Genomic DNA, 19,011 nt, shown 5'->3' with positions numbered 1-19,011 from the left:
GCCAAGGCCAAAACTTCCGACATACACACGTGGAAGCTAGGTTGAATTTTTGACATACGTTAGCTAAATTTCTCTAGCCACGACTAAACTTATATTATCGTCATAAACACTGAAGTTTGGTTTGTCAAGGTCAAATACGTGCTGAATAATCGTTTCTTTACGAATAAATCAAATATAATTAGTATCCACCAAAAACGAATATCTATATTATCAATACTTATTTATCTATTTGTTTATGAGCTCTTATTAAGAGTCCAAGCTTATTTTGACTTTTAACTTTGAATTTTCACCTAATTAATTCAATTAATCCATTTTTTTATCCATATTAAATATAATCAAATCAAATCAAATCAAATATTTTATATTCATTTTTATTTAACCCATTTTCAACCCGCCCATCCGACCCGACCCGACCCGTTTACCACTCCTCAGCTGACTATCTAAAAACACAGATTCACAGCCTTTGTACAAACAAGTCACTGCTAGATCATTAAATTCTCTCAATTTTTCTTCAACAACAAAAAAAAATGGTATGCAATTTCTCATACTTAATCAATTTGTTATTATTAATTTTTGTAAAAAAAAAATTTTGTTTTATTTAATTTTAATTTTTGGAATTTTTGTTGTTCAAGGCACAATCAGCAAAACCTATATCGAGTCCAGTACCAGATGCGTGGTACCCAACACTAGCTGTGATTATGCTTGCAGTTGGTCTTGTTGTTACTGCTTCTTTTTTCATGTAAGCATCTAGATCTCATCCTTTTTCTAGCTCACAAAATGTTGGATTTTTTGTTATTTTTCATGGATATATGTGTGTGTGTGTGTGTGTGTGTGTGTGTGATATTTATGGATGTTGGAATAAAATTGGGTCAAACAACATAAATTCTGACAGTGTGGAGCTTAATTAGAGAAAATTTAAGATATTTTGCATAATTACTGAAAATACTGATTTTGGTCTGTCGAGATACATAATTAGCTCCCAATACATCTAATGAGGATCCTTTTTTTCCTAGATACATAATTAGCGCCAGATACATCCAATGAACATGCATTTTTTTTCCTTTATAAAGATACATAATTAACTTCTGATACATTTTTTTTTAATTTTGAAGTTTGTCGAGATATATAATACATTCAATGAAGATACATTTTTTCCTTTGTAAAGATACATAATTATCTTCTATACATTTTTTTTGATTTTGAAGTCTGTCAAGATATATAATACATTCAATGAAAATACATTTTTTCCTTTGTAAAGATACATAATTAGCTTCTGATACATTTTTTTTTCTTGATTTTGGAGTCTGTCGAGATATATAATACATTCAATGAAGATACATTTTTCCTTTGTAAAGATAATCATTAACTTTCGATATATTTTCTTCGATTTTGGGTCTGTTGAGATACATCATACATCCAAGGAAGATACACTTTTTCTTTTATAACGATACATAATTAACTTTCGATATACTTTCTCCGTTTCAAAAGAATGATCTACTTTGACTTGGCACAAATTTTAAGAAAATAAAGAAGACTTTTGAATCTTGTGGCCTTAAATTAAAGTAATGCCAAATATACTAAAATGCCCTTTAATCTTATGGTCATAAACATGCCATGTGGAAAGTTGAAACTAAAGTATTACAAAAAAAGGTAAGGGGTTTTTTAAACTGACTAAAAAGGAAAGCAGGTCATTCTTTTTTAAACGGAGGTAGTATTTTTTTCGATTTTGGATCTGTTCAGATACGTCATACATCCAAGGACGATACACTTTTTCCTTTGTAAATATACATAATTAACTTTCGATATATTTTTTTCGATTTTGGGTCTGTTGAGATACATCATACATTCAAGGAAGATACACTTTCCTTTATAAAGATACATAATTAGCTTCTGATACATTTTTTTTCTAATTTTGGAGTCTATCGAAATATATAATACATTCAATGAAGATACATTTTTCCTTTATAAAGATACATAATTAGCTTTTGATATATATTTTTTTTTATTTTGGGTCTCTTGAGATACATAATACATCCAACGAAAAATGCATCTTTTCCTTTATAAAGATACATAATTAGCCCTCGATATATATTTTTTTATTTTGGGTCTGTTGAGATACATAATACATCCAACGAAAGATACATTTTTCCTTTATAAAGATACATAATTAACTCCCGATACATTTTTTTTTATTTTGAGTCTGTTGAGATACATAATACATTCAACGGCAATACATTTTTTCCTTTATAAAGATATATAATTAGCTTCCGATACATATTTTTCAATTTTGAGTATGTCGAGTTATATAATACATCCAATAAAGATACATTCTTTCCTTTGTAAATATACATAATTGGCTCGTGATACATTTTTCGATCTTGGGTTTATTGAGATTCGTAATACATCCAACGAAGATACACTTTTTCCTTTGTAAAGATACATAATTAGCTTTCGATATATTTTTTTCAATATTGGGTTTGTTGAGATACATAATACATTCAACGAATATACATTTTTTCCTTTATAAAGATACATAATTAGCTTCCGATACATTTTTTTCGTTGTGGGTCTATCGAGATACATAATACATCCAACGAAGATAAATTTTTTGCTTTGTAAAGATTCATAATTAGGATAGAGTAGTAGTAGGTAGGAATACGTTCGTAATAGTAGGAAAAGAGTGCTCTGTTTGTATCTATGCCTGTAGTGTCATCTTGTAATTCGTAATATTAATTCGTAATAGTAGGAAAGAGTGCTCTGTTTGTATCTGTGCCTGTAGTGTCTTGTAGCCTCTTGTTCGTGGTGTTTTGGTGATGTCTATGATTTCATATAGCTAGTTTATAGTATTACTTTGTGGGTGCTTTGTTTCCTTTACTATCTAGCGGCGTGATATTCCTTTTTGTTGGTTGCTTTTATTATTTTTATTTGATTATATTTGTTATCTGTGCTGAGCTGGGGGTCTATCGGAAACGACCTTTCTACTTCAGCTGAGGTAGTGGTATGGACTCCGTACACTTTATCCTCCCTAGACACCACTTTGTGGGAATACACTGGGTATGTTGTTGTTGTAAAGATACATAATTAGCTCCCAATATATTTTTTCGATTTTGGGTCTGTTGAGATACATAATTAGCTCTCAAACATCCAACGAAGATAAATAATTAGTTGGGTTTTTTGTAATTACTTTGTAAGGATGAGGATTTGTGTAAATATGGTAAGTTAAGGTGTATGGTTATGTTATTTTTCCATAAAATTGTGTTCGTCCTGCACGAGGTAGGGGTAAGGTCGGCCTACACTTTACCCTCCCTCAGTTCAGTGACGGATCCAGGATTTTCATTCAGAGGATTGGAAAATAAAAATGTAGTGCTTAATATTTGAAATTAGAACCTTAACATAAATTTTGAACCCCCTAAACCACGGAGCCAACCTCTTGTCTTGTTCAAGGGATTCAACAACAACAACAACAACAAACCCAGTGTATTCCCACTTAGTGGGGTCTGGGGGGGTAAGATGTACGCAGTCCATACCTCTACCTCTGATGAAGTAGAAAGGCTGTTTCCGAAAGACCCCCGGCTCAAGTCACGAGATTCAAAATTAGTATATATACATAAGAAAAAAAAATGAAAATTGCCTTATACATTCTGTGTAATTTTTTGTCGAGTGGAGTTTGAGTGAATACTCTCCTGCCCCGCTAGATCCATCCCTGCTTCCTAGACCCTACTTGTGGGATTTCACGGGGTATGTTATTGTTGGTGGTGGAATGAAATTGGCTTGAATAGAGTGATATGGGGGATTTTCTTTAGTGGATCTAACTAGTTTGAGATTAAGGGGTAGGTAATCCTTACTCATATGCTACTTGCCCAATCCTCTTAAAGATTCTATATGGGCCAACATATTTGGCTCCTTCCAAATTGCATAACGCACTGAGGTCTCGGATTCAATTTCCAACAGTGACACACACTAGGTGATTTCTTCTCATCTGTTCTAGCCTTGGTGGATAGAGTTATTGCTGGTGGGAGTTGGCAGGTATCCCGTGGCATTAGTCGAGGTGCGTGCAAGCTGACTCGGACACCACGGTTATCAAGAAAAAAAATTGCATACGCCTTTCATAGTTGATTGTAATATTTGTTCATGCTGCAATCACTCTGTGCCTCCAATTTTCCTTGCAATTAACTGAAGGAGAGTGTATGCGTCATCATTGATTAATATTTGACAGTATCCGCAACTGCTAGAAAAGGGTACTGTATTGAAATGCGGGATATTTTTTTGAGAATGAAATTAACTGTGGAATGGAAGATTTGGCTGCATTTTTGTGAGTAAGGAATATAAATAATATGAAATTGATTTGGATCTGTCTGATATGCTGTACTCCCTCCGTTTCAATTTATTTGTCCATTTGAACATTGTCGGAGGGGAAGATTTCTAAATATTTTGGTTATCTGACTAAAATTTCTCGGGAGTTCTTAGATTTTTCTTTGTGTGGTTGAGCGTGTTTGATTCGGAAGAGTGTCCGTAAAGAGACATATAAATGTTATATATTACATAATGCTGAATATTAATGGTTTATATAGATTGTTTATCACTTCTCTATCATTCTTTGTTTGAATAATTCATGTCCATGTTTGGTATCGGAAACAAACAACCTCTCTACTTTATTTGACGTAGTGGTATGGACTACGTACACATTTGACATTACCCTCCCCAGACCCCGCTATGTGGGAATACACTGGGTATGTTGTTGTTGTTGTATAGTTCTCCGAGATTCTTTACTGAGATATAATTCATGAATCATGGCAGTTCTCCAAAATTCTTAAATTAAACGAGTAATACTTCATCAAAGTTCTTCAAAAAAATATTCTTTGGATTCATCAGATTATAACTTTGTAATGTCAAAGAGTACCGTTTTTCTTCATGACTGATTTTCCGCGTTCTACAAGTCTTGCTGTCTTTCCTTCTTGTAATAAACCTTATGACTCTTTGACAGCTATGAAGCTACTTCTCCGAGGAAATATCGTAGTCTTGCAAAGGAGCTCGTAACTGGGACAGTGGCGTCTGTTTTCTTGGTACGTACACTATAATGATTTGATCTTTCTCGTTTTCACTAGTTGCTTGTTCTTCTGACTCCTCAACGCACATCATGCAGGGTTTTGGATCCTTGTTTTTGCTACTTGCTTCTGGAGTCTATGTTTGATCCATCCACATGGATAAAGATGAAGTTTTTTTACTAGTGTTTCGACATGAATGGTTTTTCGAGTACTGCAGTTGATTTTAAATGAGTTAAGGTTGAGAACAGTATCTATAGATCTGATTATTATCACCTAGTGCAGTCTGAGAATTTATTACTTTATGGCAAGCATCGAAGAGAACTTGTTGAAAAAATTTCCGAGGTACAAGAAATACTTCGTATGCCTTCAATTTACTTTATAGAAGAAAGCATCCCTTTGCTTGGCTTTTACATGCCTCTATATAATGACATCGTCTGTCTGGATATCTCTTTAGTTGCTATAACATGACAGTTGTGCTCGTCTTGGACCTGGCCGTACCCTTTTGGGCTGGTCAGGTTCATGCAATGCCGGTGTCAAATGAGAAATGGTTGTTGTTGTTGCTATAACTAAATGTGACGCGGGTGTCAATGAGAAATGGTCGTCGTGTTGCGGGTGTCATGCCTCTCTATAACGACTTCGTTTGGCTGGATATCTCTTTAGTTGCTATAACATGACAGTTGTGCTCGTCTTGGACCTGGCCGTACCCTTTTGGGCTGGTCAGGTTCATGCAACACCGGTGTCAATGAGAAATGGTGGCTGTTGTTGCTATAACTAAATGTGACGCGGGTGTCAATGAGAAATGGTCGTTGTTGTTGCGGGTGTCATGCCTCTCTATAACGACATCACTTGGCTGGATATCTCTTTAGTTGCTATAACATGACAGTTGTGCTCATCTTGGACCTGGCCGTACCCTTTTGGGCTGGTTAGGTTCATGCAACGTCGGTGTCAATGAGAAATGGTCGTTGTTGTTATGGGTGTCATGCCCCTCTATAACGACATCTTTTATCTGGATAACTCTTTAGTTGCTATAACATTACAGTTGTGCTCGTCTTGGACCTGGCCGTACCCTTTTGGGCTGGTCAGGTTCATGCAACGCTGGTGTCAATGAGAAATGGTGGTTGTTGTTGCGGGTGTCATGCCTCTCTATAACGACTTCGTTTGGCTGGATATCTCTTTAGTTGCTATAACATGATAGTTGTGCTTGTCGTGGACCTCGCCGTGCCTTTTTGGGCTGGTCAGGCTCATGCAACGCCAGTGTCAATGAGAAACACTTGGTCTGTCATTATAATGAAATATTGTTATAGAGAGATCTGACTATAGATATACATTGTTAATTGAATGATTACATATAATTTATCCTTAATAAGTTGGCTGCTATAGATATACAATAAAATGATGCTGCTAGTTTTTACTACATGCTACAAATCTTGCAAGTAGTGTAAACAAATTTAGTACTTTAAATAAGTGTGTTGAGTACCATTGTCTTCTTTTGTTCCTTAATTAAAATAAAATTTAAGAAGTGAAAAAAAATAAAATCGAAACGAGACTTGTGGGATTACACTGGGTAAGTTATGATTGGGGAGTAATAGGATCCCCACATAATTAAAGATCGTAACGAGCGAAAATGGGCTATTTAGGAAATTTTTGTGTTTCCCCCAAAATATACAACAATATATTTAGTATAATTTCATGAGTGGATTTTGGGAAGTGTGGAGTGTACACAGATCGATCTTACCCCTATTTCGTTGAGATAAAGAGATTCTCGATAGATCCTCAGCTTAAATAAACTCCGCCAGGCAACAACAATATACCTAGTAAAGTGAAGGGGATTAAAAGCAATAATAATATACCCAGTAAATTCTCACAAAGTGGAGTTTGGAGAGGGTAGAATGTATGCGTTCGTGCCACTACCTCGTAGGTGAGGCAGAGATGTTGTTTCCGATAGACTCCCGGCTCAAAACAAAAAGAGATTAAAAGCAAACTTGAAATAATACAAAATGAAAAGCTTCTATAACTCCCTTTACTCTATCAAATTCCCATCATACATAGAGTTGTATAACAAACATCACATTCCAAATGAATATGAATAGCAATAACAAAACAAAAAAACAAAAAAAAGGGCCCCATTATGTGTGGGGTCTGGGGAAGAGCCGAACCATAAGGGTATATTGTACGCAGCCTTATCTTGCATTTCTGCAAGAGACTCTTTCCACGGCTTGAACCCGTAACCGCCTGATCACATGAAAGCAACTTTACCGGTTACTTCCAAGGCTCCCCTTCTAGCAATAATAACAAAACAATCAAAAAGAGAACAATCTTTTTTCAGACATCAACACATTGATAGTGTTCAAGAAGCCTATTAGCTTCTCTAAGACCAGTAAGATAAGCACCATGAGTTGTTGAATAATGAGCTCTACTTGTTGCTTCACCTGCAAACAAGACTTGAAGTTGATGACAACTCGTCGACTTTCTACCATCGCCGCTCTTCTCCGGCAATGGTTCAGCCATAGAATCCAAATCATCTCCACTTGATCCAACAGCTATATGAGTATATGATCCCAAAAACAATGGATCAGTACCCCATTTGCACTTCAAAACCTTTGTAAACTTGATGAAACTTTCACTCTCAGCTGCAGCATTCGAGTTCTTGAAATGCTTTGCGTTTGCTAGAATCTCTGACATTGTTGTCGAGACCCCTTCGATGATCTCCTCATCATCAAGAGATTCAACCTTTAGAGCTTCTTCACCTGCAAAAAACAACATTACAACTCTTGACTCTGGATAAACTGGATGTACAAGTGTTGTCCTCCTTATCCAGAAGGGGATTTTCGGGTTGTTCAACTTCGCGTCCGGCTGATGAAAAACCATCATCATATTAGGGAACTTCATCCCATCATAGCCAACATTTTCATGATGAGTTGGGCTAAGTTGCAAGAACAACTTGTCAACAACACCAAAACCAAGTCTTGAAATTGCGTCGGTCTTGAAACTAGGAAGTGGAGGACTAAAAAGACTCGAGTCCTCGCGAATTCCTTGTTTCAAAACTCCAAGTGAGATGGTAACAATGACATGATCAGCATACATAACTGATCCATCACTGAAATGCAACTTCACTGGCTTATTACCATCATTGTTCTCCAATTGCCATTCAATTTTCGTGACTTTTCGGCCTAATTGGATCAAACCAGATGGTAAAACAGAACCCAAAGATTCAATCACAGATGAAAAACCTTTGGCTATTGTTATGTCATCTCCAGGAAAATCAATATACTCACTGTGTCCATTGAAATCCAAAGTACCTAAATCGCCAGCTGACGAATAATGCCTATGTATATTCTCAAACATAGCGAAAACACCTTCTTCAAGTGATTTTCTACTCCAATTTTCAAAAACTTCAACATTTTCTTGATCTTTTTCACTACCGCCATAGTCAAGATTGAAGCTTTCATCATTCTCGTGATCTTTTTCACTACCACCATCGTCAAGATTGAAGCTTTCAACATTTTCTTGAATTTTTTCACTACCACCATCGTTAAGATTGAAGCTTTCAACATTCTCGTGATCCTTTTCACTACCACCATCGTCAAGATTGAAGCTTTCATCATTCTCATGATCTTTTTCACTACCACCATCGTCAAGATTGAAGCTTTTAACATGTTCTTGATCTTTTTCACTACCGCCATTGTCAAGATTGAAGATTTCACCATTCTCATGATCCTTTTCACTACCACCATCGTCAAGATTGAAGCTTTCAACATTTTCTTGATCTTTTCTTAAACCCCAGTAAAACTCAAGCCCTTTTCTAAGAAAAGCACCAATACTAACCTTCTCAATGCCGCCACCATTTTCAATCCTCAATCTTTCAACAATTTTACCACCAATCCCACCTCCAAAATCCCCTTCACCAGATGCAAAATCCAACAGATTCTTAAAAAAACTTGATATGTTATTAACAATAGATGAATTTACCTCATGTCCATCTTCTGTTATAACCATTTTGTTCTCCATTTTACCTCCCAATGGATCCCAAGGTTCATCATTTTCAAATGCATTGATATCTTTAGCAATTTTATATATTGGATTTCCATCAATTCCATGAATCCAACTAGCACCCATTTCAACTTTATCACCACAAAATTCATTAGTAAAAATTCTTCCACCAATTCTATTTCCACCTTCTACAACACAAAGTTCAAATAGTTCATTGAAGTTTTGTGTTGTATATAGCTTTTTTGCTGCTGCTAAACCAGCTATTCCTGCACCAATTATAACAATTTTGGGCTTTTGTGACAACATTTTTGAGGCAAATGAATGATCTCACACACACACACAAAAAAAAAAAAAAAAATTGTGAAAGTACAAAGATTTGTTGTTGTATGAACCAATGTTGCTCGGACTCGTCAAAAATGTCGATGGGTGCGTGTCGGATTCGCCAAAATTAGTGTGTTTTTGAAGAATCCGATACGGGTGCTGCATAAAAAAATGAAGAGTCTATGCAACTTAGGTATGAACTATTACTAGAACAGCAAGCAAATATATAGGGGGAGTGTATCATAGTACTTTGTTACATAATTTATAAATTTAGTGGCTGAGTTATTGGTAAATTCTGATTTTAATCCTTGTAACGTATGACTCGATCGCTTTTAACCTTTAGTTAATTAAAATTTATAAATTTAGTAGCGGAGTTATTGGTAAATTCTGATTGTGATCCTCGTAAAATATGAATCGATCGCTTTTAGCCTTTAGTTAATTAAAATTTATAAATTTAGTAGCGGAGTTATTGGTAAATTCTGGTTTTGATCCTTGTAAAGTATGACTCGATCGCTTTTAACCTTTCGTTAATTTAAAATATATGTTATTTTTGGACGATATCAAGAACTATGTTACCGCCAAATATGAAGGAACGTTACAAGCTTAACATAACACGTAAATAATTAAGTGGTGGAACAATTGGTCCTTTTGTCTCAATTTATGTGTCACGTTTCATTTCTCGTGAATTGAATTGAACAATCCTTGAAAATAAATTGAATTAGGGTTCATGTTATAAAATTAATATTTTAGATATTTAAAAACTATACGAAAAGTATTATAAGTTGCAATTTTTCGCATTATGAAATGTTGATTAAAAGTTTATATAGTTTGGATCTCGAAACACGAAAGTGCCACGTAAATTGGGAAGAAGGAAGTAAATTTTGGAATATTGACAAGTAAAAGGACCAAAATACACATTACGATTAATTGAAGATTAAATATGATTAGTCAAATATTTCAAGGACTAAATTGAGAAACCAAAAATGAAATTTAATATTTAAAGGATTGGATTGAAATAATCTATGAATTAGATTTTCTAACCATAATTATGGGATAAGTAGTATTCAACTTTGGCAAAAAAAAAATGATTAAAATAAAAATATCTCCAAGATGAATCAAAATCTTTTTAAAATATCTAATTTTAGTTATAATTTAAGCCTCCGAATTTGGTGAGAAAATTATTGAAATACTTATGGTGATAAATTAAATTTCAGCAATAATTTATTTTTTAGCTTTGGTAAGAAAATGGTTAGTATTCTTTATTTTCATAGTAATATAATTTCATGCCAATATGGTAAGTATTATTTTCTATTTAATTGGGAAGTTAATAATGAATTTTCTTTTCTAAGTGGCAATATATAATGAAATTCTTTTGTACTCTTATTTCAAAATAGCTGTCATATTTCGCTTTTCTATGGAGTCAATTTGACTAATTATCAAAGCTAAATTTGATTATATTACTCTGATACCTACTAGTTGATTAACTTAGGGACGGAAAACTAAATGTCGATTAAGCAAATTGTTAGTCGTTATTATTTCATTTTCTTTTATAATTGTGATGGCAGAACCAACGTATATGCACCTAAATTAATTCAACAAAGTATCTGCTATTTCCCATTAGCATAAATATCGAATATAAAATGGTATATATGGAGATGTAATTACAACAAATATTTTAGCACAATATATTATTTTTTTAGCCGGTGTCCCCTACTCGCTTTGGGGCTCAACTCAATTGCAGCGATTCGATAGATGGCTCATTAGGATAGATATAGATGAACAACCCCCACCCACCCACCCACCACTCCGAAACATATAGGAAACTTTCTCCTCATACAACTCGAGAACATGATTGATCAAGATAGTACTTTTTTAATTCTCTCAAAATGGAATCTGTTTTCATCGTTAATATTAATTTGTCTACAATATTATACTAATTAATGTATATAATAAATGATTTTTGATATAACTAATAAAAATAATTTGCGTCGAAAAATCTCACTGCAGGTTGTAAAACACTCTCTATTAAAGACAAATTCATATCCAGAACTCGAACTCGAAACCTCTTTATCACAAATAAAAACAAAAACACTTGCTTCCTTAATATAACTTGTATTATTATTATTATTTCACAACCATGTAATCCACAAATTTTACATAGTTACATGAAATTATTTGTATTTCTAAATTTCAATATCATATTGGCTAATAATAGTATTTAGAAGCTGTACAATTAGTAGATTTCTATATAAATCTCATAAACCAAAGTTTACATAGAATTGCTCGGAGTCTTTGAAAATGTCAATACGTACGTGTCAGACTCTCTTTAAAGTAAGGTATTTTCGGAGAATCCAAAACACGGGTGCTGTAACATTTCTGGAGATTCCAAGCTACATGATGTATTTTTTATATACCTTTTATCAATTATTTATGTACTTCAAATGATTTATTCATCTGCAATTTGCAAATATACCCTCCATTGTTAGCTTCTTGTATGCATTTTTACTGCCATAGTAGAAAATAACAAGTATAAGTAAAACAATGGTAACAATTAATATGAATATATATATATATATATACATACATACACACAGAATTTATGATTTTAGACGCGACATAAAAAAACAAATTTTTGAATCAGGACTAGTGTTGTCAAACGCGAAAAGCGTTAAAAAGCGCTTCAGGACTATCTAGGCTTGAAGCGTAAAATGCAAATCTAAGTGTGAACTTAAGTTAAAAAAAAAGGGTCAATAAAGAAAACAAAAAGTAATACATATATAGGTGTGTTTGGTGTGAAGGAAAATGTTTTCCCAGAAAATATTAAGTGATTTTTTCGTACTTATTTTCTCGTGTTTGGTCAGTAAGAAAAATATACCGTCTCAAGAACATTTAGGTATAATATGGATAAATACCATGACACTGGATTCGACTTGAGACCAGACTCTCGATCCCGACCTGGAATTTGGAACCCCACCCTGATCCTGGACCCGACTCCCGATAGGGTTGAGGTTAGGATCAGAGTCAGGAGTCGGGTCTCGAGAGTCAAGTCAGGTCCCGAATTCCAGGTCCAGGTCTCGGAATGTTGCCTTATTTTATGCAGGGAAGTCATTTTCTTTAAATTTGAAGAAAATAAGTCTGTTTGAAAAACATTTTCGAAAATAATGATAAAAAAGGACAACCCGGTGCACTAAAACTCCCGGTACGCGTGGGGTCTACTGAAGGGTCCCACCATAAGGGTGTATTGTACGCAGTCTTACCTTGCATTTCTGTCAGAGGCTGTTTCCAAGGCTTGAATTACATGTCAGCAACTTTACCAGTTACTCTAAGGCGTGAATTGCACACATACCTTTTGAAGCTCTTTATCTTGATCTTCTTACTAAAGAAATTCCTGTTGGATCACCACCCCATTCTTCAAATACTACCAACAAGTTTCCACTTGTTTTCAGCCACGATCGCGGGACATGATACCTGAAATCACCAGTTACGCAAAGTCTTGAGTATGGAACATAACGATTGAGTTGTCGCGTGAAATTCTCCACGAAAAGTTGATCTAGTACTAACTTCGCCAAGTGTTGTAGGAAGTATGGATACCGCTTACCATCTCTGAGAAGGCTGTCCGCAGTTAGTCTGACATTTCTTCTCGTTGAATGTTCCAGCGTAACTGCATTTGCTGCAGTCGCCTTGTGCTGCGTATCCAGGCCAATGGCGACCTACGCCTTCACCATTGATCCATATCTGACCTTTCCCCATACTCGCCATGTCTAAAGCTAGCGGTTCATTTCCTCCAGGCGCGCTAAATGTTGCCTGCAAAAGGTATTAAGTCTATTATCTACGCGCTGTCGCGCCACGACATGTTATGCAACATCTTAAGATCGATAGAAACACGTCTATATGTAGTAGTTGACGTTATAAGCGTCCTGGAAAGTACCTTGTACCATGTCAGGGGTTGTGTTCGAGCCACCAGTGAACCTTGAACCCATTCGACAGAAGAACTACCACTTAACGTGTGAAGACTTAGCGATTCGCCTTTTAGACCAACCTATGAACAACCAAATCATCGATTATTCAAGCATCAACGCGCTCTACATATCGTTCAAATGGTTATATGAACAAACCTTATAGGACCATTTCTGTTTCGCCAAGTCTCGTGACCCCTCATTGAGACCGCTCAACGTGACTGGACCTAGAACTCCTGCATTCCACGTATCATAATGTACGCCAACGTTCTGAAATGTATTTTAGAACCGTTAAGTTACATGAATCTTTACGATAAAGGTTCAGTCACCACTGCTACGGATTGCTGAAACAGGAAGTAGAAAACTAACCGGGAGACCAACGGAAACACTGAGAAGAGAAATCTTGTTTATACCGGCATTTAGCTTCACATTGCCGCTGTATGTAAGTTTCGGATTATCCAATGCCCCGTATACAGTTCCTACCAAAATTCGATGATACTTAGACTAAGAAAACGTAGTTTGTTAGGTAAAATCGTGTTGTCATAGTCCCGAATAGAGTGTTTTTTCCGCTACCTGCAAGTTTTCCATTGACGAAAACATGCAACACATGACCAGCCGACATAACCGTGAGATAAGGATCCTTTCCGCTCTTTAGAAATCCTTCGTTTGATGCTATGTTTATGCTGGAGGAAGTAACGAAAATGTTATCCGCGGAAACCAGATGTAGTCAGTTGAAAAGAGTATGAAAATGTACGGTACTACTCACTCTGTCATGTACCACAGATAGTCCGATGAATCTCTGGTGACGTTTCTCTGTTCCCATAGTCCGTTAGCTCTAAGTGTATCGCTGTCATCAGCAGTCGGCGTGTCTTCATTGTATGACTGCCAAGACAATCCACCACCTGCAGGCGTCATCTTTATGCTCGAGCCTTGGGAGCTAACCTGTAGAGTCATTACAATATCGTTTGTTTTGGTACTCGTTGGCTGTTGTAGCGAAATGATATTATGGAAAATATATAGTATAATATAACATAACGTGAAAGATCAGTTCCACAGAAGACATGGCCATTATAGCGATAGAGGATGACTGTTATAGAGAAGTCTGACTGTATAGATATAGTTGAATAGGAGAAATGGTGATCGGCTTTCTTACCTTTGCCGTGTTATAAACAACAGTTTTGCAGTCGGGAAGAATGCTGATGGACCACGGAGGAAGATCGTATGGCAAATTCTGAAAGCTGACTCGAACTGAATATTTAGCATCATAGTTGGACAGGAATGCAGCACAAGCTCCAGATTTCGATCTATAGACATGAGCCTGTGTTGGTCATAAAAAATGTAAACCGCGTTAGATCAAAAATACGATGATTACAACAATATATCGAGTTTAGTCCCACATAGTGAAGTCTGGGGAGGGTAGAGCGTACGCAGACCTTACCCCTACCTCAGAGATAGACAGGCTGTTTCCGATAGACCCTCGGATCAAGGAAAGAAAACAGAAACCGACAATGATCTGTATCGGACTAACCTCTTGATTACTACCAAGACTAGTCACCGTGGGATACGATGAAACTAAAGCCGGTTCACATTGCTTGATCGCCTTATGCAACTCTCTCAGGTGCCCGTACTTTGGTTCATTCAGAAGCCCTTTTACACCATAAAACACACCGTAAAGACAAGCACGAAGAGTTGAAGGAAACTTTGAAAGAACAAAGATTTCTAGTTCTTTTTCATACCATACTCATCGATAGGAGCATCATAATCATAGCTAGTCGCGATGAAAAGCCCTGAAGATGTCCGGCCAAAATTTGTTCCCCCGTGATACTGAATCAACGACAGTATCAATACAATAAATAGCTATGTAACGAGAAAAACTTTTAAGACGAAATAAGAGGTCAACTCAACTTACCATGTAGTAATTGAAGTATGAACCGTTGTTCTGAACAAACCTTGCAACTGAAAACGCGATATCTTCAGCTGGCCGTTGAGGAATTGGACCGCCAAATTTTGTAAACCTGAGCAACAGTAGAGTATACTTAAACGGATACTCGACATAAGCTGTTATAGTCATATATCTGTATTCTTGGAACACCTACCATCCAGTCCAAACTTCTGTCCACATTTTCGGTTTGTAAGGCTTATTAGGACGGAACCCTTCGCAGTAGAACCCATTGCACGTATCAATCTGTAGCAGAATCAAGAAAATATGAGTTCTCGAGAGCGATGTACAACGTCAAAATTATCTTTTTACGTATATATAGTAGATGTTGAATTGCTTACGACGGGATCAGGAGCATCCTCTTGTTTACACATGATCCATGGGACATCAGTTTTCAAACCCACAGCCATTTGTGCTGCCCATTTTGTATAAGCTTTACCAGGAGCACCAATTTCCCATTCTACTGGTCCATATTCATTTTCTATCTGCACCATTTATCAAAGTTCGATTTAACGTAAGCGTAATCTCACAGGTGGAGTCTATGGAGAGGTGATGTGTACGCAGCTTTACCCCTACCTTGTGAAAGTAGAGAGGTTGTTTAATTTCCGATAGACCCTCTACTCAACTATGTTGCTCAGACTCTTCAAAAATGTCATCGGGTGCATGTCAGATCCTTCAAAAAGTGGTGTATTTTGGAGGATCCGACAAAGGTGCGGCTCATTTTTGGAGAGTCCGAGCAACTTAGACCACAAATAGTACGATAAACGAAGCAAAAGAAACAACAGGTAACAGCAGAATCGAAGAATACGATAGCAGGAGAATTACTAACACTACTACTGATAACGGAAACTAAACAATACTCGACTACCTTAACCAAGTATCAGGGGACAAAAGAACAGTAGCGACGACAAATAGTATGAGAAACGAAGCAAAGAAACAACAGGTAACAGTAGAATTGAAGAATACGATAGAAAGAAAATTACTAATAATACTATTGATAAGGGAAACTAAACGACGCTCGACTACCTTAACCAAGAATCACCGGACAAAAGAACAGTAGCAACCACAAATAGTACGATTAACGAAGCAAAAGAAACAACAGGTAATAGCAGAATCGAACAATACGATAGAAAGAAAATTACTAATACTACTACTGATAACGGAAACTAAACAATACTCGACTACCTTAACCAGGAATCAGCGGACAAAAGAGCAGTAGCAACCACAATAGTACCATAAACGAAGCAAAAGAAACAACAGGTAATAGTAGAATCGAAGAATACGACAGAAAGAAAATTACTAATACGACGACTGATACGGGAAACTAAACAATACTCGACTACCTTAACCAAGAATCAGCGGACGAAAGAACAGCAGCAACCACAAATAGTATGATAAACGAAGCAAAAGAAACAACAGGCAACAGTAGAATCGAAGAATACAATAGTAGGAGAATTACTAATACTACTACTGATAACGGAAACTAAACAATACTCGACTACCTTAACCAAGAATCAGCGGACAAAAGAACAGCAGCAACCACAAATAGCACAATAAACGAAGCAAAGAAACAACAGGTAATAGTAGAATAGAAGAATTACTAATACTACTACTGATCGATAAGAGAAACTAAACAATACTCGACTACCTTAACCAAGAATCAGCAGACGAAAGAACAGATAGCAACCACAAATCGTATTATAAACAAAGCAAAGGAAACAACAAATAACAGTCAAATCGAAGAATACGATAGAAAGAAAATTACTAATACTACTACTGATTGTCGATAAGGGAAACTAAACAGTACTTGACTACCTTAACAAAGAATCAGCGGACGAAAGAACAGACAGCAACCACAAATAGTACAATAAACGAAGCAAAGAAACAACAGGTAATAGTAGAATCAAAGAATACGATAGAAAGAAAATTACTAATAATACTACTCATAAGGGAAACTAAACAACGCTCGACTGCCTCAATCAAGAAGTAGGGGACAAAAATCATTTCTATAAATAGTGAATAGACAAGACATAAACATAAATCCAAACCTGTGCCATTATTATTGGTCCTCCTTGAGGTTCAAACAATTTTTCTGACTTCATCATGCTGACTATTTTCTGTACAAATCCTTGCATAGCCACCTTTTATCATGGTCAACCAGAAAACATGACAGTTCAGAAAACAATATTAATTAAAAAAATATAATTTCAACGCGATGATCACACATTTCAACATGATATCATATCAGACACGCGATCCTAGTTAAAAATTCTTACCCACCACTCGAAAAACCGAGGCATTACACTTTTTCTAACAACTTAAGCTTTTAGACGCGGACTGAGAATCAAAAAGAAAAAAACAAACCTTGAAAGGCTGATTGTCTGTTCTAAATTCCATGCCAGACACATATTTTAGCCAAACAGGTAATCCCCTGCATACAAATAAAACATAGTATAAAAAAAAATAATAATAAAGCCAAGTCCTTTATATTCCCCTTCGTTTCAATCTGTTTGTCTTACTTTTCTCTTTAGTCTGTTTCAAAAAGAACGTCACTTTAGTTTTCTGGCAACTCCTTAATTCTTACTCAGAGGCGGAGCCAGCCCTCTTTAGGGGGTTCGTTCGAACCCCCTTCGACGGAAAAAAATACTATTGATATATGATTAAAATTATTTTTGATATGGTTATAGTAGGTGTTGAATCCCCTTCGACTTAGTTTTCTTTGAATATTGAACCCCCTTATTTGAAATTCTGTCTCCGCCTCTGTTCTTACTTCTACGCGACATGTTTAAGACAAGCAAGACTAAAATGCATTTCGGTACATTCTACGTTCAGAAACTTCTTTACTTTTTTAACTCCATGTCAAGTCAAAATCAGACAAACAAATTGACATGGAAGGAGTATATGTTTAACTAGTTTTTGTGTATATTTTTACGTGACATGTTTAAGACAGCGAGATTAAAAGACATTTCGGTACATTCTACGTTCAGAAAACTTCTTTACTTTCTTGAAATCCGCGCCAAATCAAAATCAGACAAACAAATTGAAATGGAGGGAATATATATCCAACCAGTTTTGTGTATATTTTTAAGCGACATGTTTAAGACAACAAGACTAAAAGGCATTTCGGTATATTCTACGTTCAGAAATCTTCTTTACTTTCTTGAATTTCGTGCCAAGTCAAAATCAGACAAACAAATTGAAACGGAAGGAATATATATCTAACATTTTTGTTTAAATTTACCCAAAGTTCCATTCAGCACAAATGTAAGGACCAATACGTAGATTGACATAAAGTCCTGCGCCTTGTACCAATTTGATGAACTTAACAAGATCATATCTTCCTTCAAAATTGTACTGAAATTTAAAAAAAAAAAATGAAAATCAATTATTATATTTTGGTTTATAGATATTAATAAATTGCATAATCATGATTTAAATTATGAAAAAAAAAATTACTTTTCCAGGTGAAGGTTCATGTCCATTCCAAAAAACATAAGTTTCAATAACATCCAATCCTCCATCTTTAGCCTTTTGTATAAGATCAGGCCACATCTAAATTCACAAATACAAAAAAAAAAAATGTAAATATTTCATAGTCAAAAGAAAATGAATTTTAGAACCAATAAAACATAAGAATTCAACCAATTTGACATAAGCCATAAAATTGTATAAAACTTAAAAGATTTTTAGGATCAAGAAGACATGTGACAGAGTCAAAATTTTCACCAAAGGGGTTCAAAATACGAAAAAGATAAACACA

The 19,011-nt window shown here is 35.5% G+C and overlaps 3 protein-coding genes across 3 annotated transcripts in view; 1 reads left to right on the top strand and 2 right to left on the bottom strand.

Moving 5' to 3' along the window:
- Positions 1 to 366: 366 nt before the first annotated feature.
- On the top strand, positions 367 to 5,455 carry LOC107840964 (transmembrane protein 258). The gene is made up of 4 exons (XM_016684928.2): positions 367 to 530; positions 633 to 739; positions 4,985 to 5,063; positions 5,144 to 5,455. Exons 1-4 carry the CDS (start codon positions 528 to 530, stop codon positions 5,189 to 5,191), a joined length of 237 nt encoding a protein of 78 aa, XP_016540414.1. The 5' UTR covers positions 367 to 527; the 3' UTR covers positions 5,192 to 5,455.
- A 1,560-nt stretch (positions 5,456 to 7,015) lies between these two features.
- LOC107840963 (probable polyamine oxidase 5) lies at positions 7,016 to 11,128 on the bottom strand. Its single transcript, XM_016684926.2, has one exon. It carries the CDS (start codon positions 9,339 to 9,341, stop codon positions 7,368 to 7,370), a length of 1,974 nt encoding a protein of 657 aa, XP_016540412.2. The 5' UTR covers positions 9,342 to 11,128; the 3' UTR covers positions 7,016 to 7,367.
- Positions 11,129 to 11,695: 567 nt separating this feature from the next.
- The window catches only part of LOC107840962 (beta-galactosidase-like), a gene marked incomplete at its 5' end in the record, with an annotated part of 23,497 nt that continues 16,181 nt past the window's right edge, over positions 11,696 to 19,011 (bottom strand). Inside the window, 18 exon segments of the mRNA NM_001324590.1 lie at positions 11,696 to 11,861; positions 12,703 to 12,824; positions 12,955 to 13,160; positions 13,285 to 13,395; positions 13,472 to 13,582; positions 13,682 to 13,791; positions 13,886 to 13,995; positions 14,079 to 14,254; positions 14,466 to 14,630; positions 14,841 to 14,959; positions 15,049 to 15,136; positions 15,222 to 15,327; positions 15,409 to 15,497; positions 15,593 to 15,736; positions 17,300 to 17,392; positions 17,616 to 17,682; positions 18,493 to 18,605; positions 18,708 to 18,803. Of these exon segments, the coding sequence (NP_001311519.1) occupies positions 12,716 to 12,824; positions 12,955 to 13,160; positions 13,285 to 13,395; positions 13,472 to 13,582; positions 13,682 to 13,791; positions 13,886 to 13,995; positions 14,079 to 14,254; positions 14,466 to 14,630; positions 14,841 to 14,959; positions 15,049 to 15,136; positions 15,222 to 15,327; positions 15,409 to 15,497; positions 15,593 to 15,736; positions 17,300 to 17,392; positions 17,616 to 17,682; positions 18,493 to 18,605; positions 18,708 to 18,803 (2,013 nt within the window).

The sequence above is a fragment of the Capsicum annuum genome, chromosome 9 (genome assembly GCF_002878395.1).
Source record: "Capsicum annuum cultivar UCD-10X-F1 chromosome 9, UCD10Xv1.1, whole genome shotgun sequence".
Taxonomy (NCBI): domain Eukaryota; kingdom Viridiplantae; phylum Streptophyta; class Magnoliopsida; order Solanales; family Solanaceae; genus Capsicum; species Capsicum annuum.
Note: the sequence above shows the minus strand (reverse complement) of the source record. Positions and strands in the feature narration are given on the sequence as shown.

Coding starts and splice junctions, on each gene's coding strand:
- LOC107840964 (XM_016684928.2), top strand. Junction 740..4,984: donor GTTACTGCTTCTTTTTTCAT/GTAAGCATCTAG, acceptor ACTCTTTGACAG/CTATGAAGCTACTTCTCCGA. Junction 5,064..5,143: donor CAGTGGCGTCTGTTTTCTTG/GTACGTACACTA, acceptor CACATCATGCAG/GGTTTTGGATCCTTGTTTTT.
- LOC107840963 (XM_016684926.2), bottom strand. CDS start 9,341: ATGTTGTCACAAAAGCCCAAAATTGTTATAATTGGTGCAGGAATAGCT.